General features: G+C 38.6%; 1 protein-coding gene across 1 annotated transcript; it reads right to left on the bottom strand.

Moving 5' to 3' along the window:
• LOC124099914 (olfactory receptor 4C6-like) lies at positions 1-915 on the bottom strand. The gene has a single exon (XM_046455156.1). It carries the CDS (start codon positions 904-906, stop codon positions 1-3), a length of 906 nt encoding a protein of 301 aa, XP_046311112.1. The 5' UTR covers positions 907-915.
• Positions 916-3,055: the final 2,140 nt, after the last annotated feature.

Raw genomic sequence — 3,055 nt, 5'->3', positions numbered from 1 at the left:
TTACACCCATAGTTTCCTCATGGCATGTTTCACCTCTGCATTCCTCAAGGTGTAGATCAAGGGATTTAACATGGGTTCAACAACGGTAAAGGACACAGCCATTGCCTTGTCTATGGGGTAAGTGACCACAGGTCTCACAAACAAGAAAATACATGGCACAAAGAATAACACCACCACAGTGAGGTGGGAGCTACACGTGGAGAGGGCTTTGCGTCTTCCTTCAGAGCTATAAGACTTCAGGGAGCAGAGAATGACCACGTAGGAGGCCAAGAGGAGAAGGAAGATGGTCATACACATCACCCCACTGTTGAGGATGACCAAGAGACCCAGGACGTGGGTGTCCATGCAGGACAGTTTCAACAATGGGAACAAGTCACACATAAAATGATCGATGATATTGGGGCCACAGAAAGGTATTTTATACATGAAAAGAAGCTGTATGGTTGCGTGCATGGACCCACCCAGCCAGGCCCCTCCCACCATCAGGTAGCACATTCGAGGACTCATGATGCTGGTGTAGTGCAGGGGCTTACAGATGGCCACGTAGCGGTCACAGGCCATCACGGTGAGCAGGATGATCCCCACACCACCAAAGAAATGCTCTGCAAAGAGCTGGGTCAAGCAGCCTTTGAGGGCCATGGTGGTGCTCTCAGAGAGGGAGTCCACAATCAACTTGGGGGCAATGACGGAAGAGTAGGTGACATCCATGAGGGACAAGGAAGTAAGGAAAAAATACATGGGAGACTTCAGACTCTGACTTGCACTTATGGTTACCACAATGAGGAGGTTTCCCAGTACTGTGACCACATACATGACTAGAAACAAACCAGAGAGTATTCTCCTCAACTCTGGGTTCTTTGTAATGCCCAAAAGGATGAATACAGTCACACTGTTTGGATTCTCCATTGAATGTAGTCTGAGGTCAGCGTGTGCCACAGTCTGGCTGGGCACAAATGCAAGCGTGTCCCTCTGAACTGGAAAATCTGCAAAAGGAATATTAGTTTTGATTAGCAATCACTAAGTGCTCGGGACATTTTTGGCAAGTTTTCTCATTCTTTCCACTTTATCTGAGATGCTCCAAAAGCAATACCATTTTAGAATTGAAATAATTGAAATATACATCAAATCTAAACAAACCAACTCTTCCATTAATCAAATAAAGAAATGCTTAAAATTAGTGTCAACATATTGGCAATGGAGAAAATAGTGTGCTCATGGCTTATGATTTCAAATCTTTTAAAAGTAATTGTCTTAAATTCAATGAGTTATGATGGATAGACTTCTAGAGCAGAACAATCACAGTAGTAGAAAAAATCACTTATATATACATAAAGTTATTTAAGATTACTTAAAATTAAGAGCACTGTATCCTTGTTTGTTTCATCATCTTGATAGATGTACCTTTCATAATATAAGAGAATAATATCAGGAGACACTGAGTGAGAGGCAGGTAGGAATTTTCTACACCCTCTGAGCAAGTTTCCTCTTGATCTGAATTTATTCCAAATAAGAATTCAATTAAAAAAATGTTCATTTACTGCTACCAAAATGCTAGTGATTTCAACTTCATCATGTAATAGCCAAGTGTCCTTAAACCAACTACCCTGCTCCCATCTTCTCTACTAGACAACAGCAATAGCACCACTGGCCCAGCTCCCTGACCTGAAGGAATCAAGTGCATGGTCATTATGAACAGTTTTACTAAGACTGCATCAAAAGGAAGGTAGAAAATATCAATGTTGGCCTTATTTTTAAGCTGTATCAACAAACATAAATAAGCTGGATATTGGATTGGCATAAGAATAAAATATGCATTTTAAAAATCAGGTTGTTTATTAGTTATGCCAACTAAAATTGCAATGAAACTGGCTCATTCATGCAATCCTTTTCAAAACATGTTGAAATACTTCCAGAATCATAATCTTGTGCTAGGAACCCCAATCTTAAAATTTATTCTAAAATTAAATGACATGGAGAAGTTTTATTACAGAAGATAATGCAAGACGGGTGTGGTGGCACACACCTGTAATCCCAGCGGCTTGGGTGGCTGAGGCAGGAGGATCACAAGTTTAAAGCCAGCCTCAGCAACCGTGAGGTGCTAAACAACTCAGTGAGATCCTGTCTCTAAATAAAGTACAAAATAGGACTGGGGATATGGCTCAGTAGTCGAGTGCCCCTGAGTTCAATCCCCAGTACCAAAAAACAAACAAACAAAAGATAATGCATTATCATATGAAAGAGGGAATATCTAAAATACTCAATAAGAGTAAGCTGTTTTTGCAAATCAGACTATTACACGCTAATTTCACATGATGCTATGAATAAAGAATGAGGATTGAAAAGGTAACATTTTGCAGTATGAAATGTGTGTGTGTGTGTGTGTGTGTGCGCGAGCGTTAGTTATTGGGAATTGAATCTAGGAGCGCTTTACTACTGAGCTACATCCTGTCCTATTTATTTATTTGTTTGTTTGTTTGTTTGTTTTGAGACAGGGTCTTTCTAAATTGCCCAGGCTTGCCTTAAACTTGTAATCCTCCTGCTTCAATCTCCTAAATCGCCGGGATTACAGGTGTGTGCCTTTGTGCCTATCACAGAACAAAATTTCTAATGACTTTTCCCATTTGTACAGATATTTCAAATATAATTTTACAACCTGTAAGGAAAAAATATAAACATGATAGAGATTTTAAATTTACAATACAAATTGTTTATGGTTAGAATATTTTAAATTGCACATAAATTTAAAAACACAGCAGCAGATTCTTCATCTAAACAGTTCAGAAAGAAGATATGAAATTTGAAGAAAATTTGTTTGCAAAAGGTGAAACTAACATGCTAATGTTTAAAAGAATCTTATATTGAAATTTTAAACTATTATAAACTTTTTTGTACCTTTATTCATTTGTTTTGATATAAATTTTAAATTCACATTCTGTTATATTCTGTTCATTTTTCTCATTAAACTTTCATGGCCTTTTTTTTTTCTGGAAAGCCACAACCTTGAATATGCTGGAGCTTCCTTAAATTGCTCAGGGCCCCCTGGCAGCATGAACTG

This window comes from Marmota monax, unplaced genomic scaffold (genome assembly GCF_021218885.2).
Source record: "Marmota monax isolate L192 unplaced genomic scaffold, Marmota_monax_Labrador192_F-V1.1 WCK01_AAM20220418_F8-fsc00047, whole genome shotgun sequence".
In the NCBI taxonomy this organism is placed as follows: Eukaryota; Metazoa; Chordata; class Mammalia; order Rodentia; family Sciuridae; genus Marmota; species Marmota monax.
Note: the sequence above shows the minus strand (reverse complement) of the source record. Positions and strands in the feature narration are given on the sequence as shown.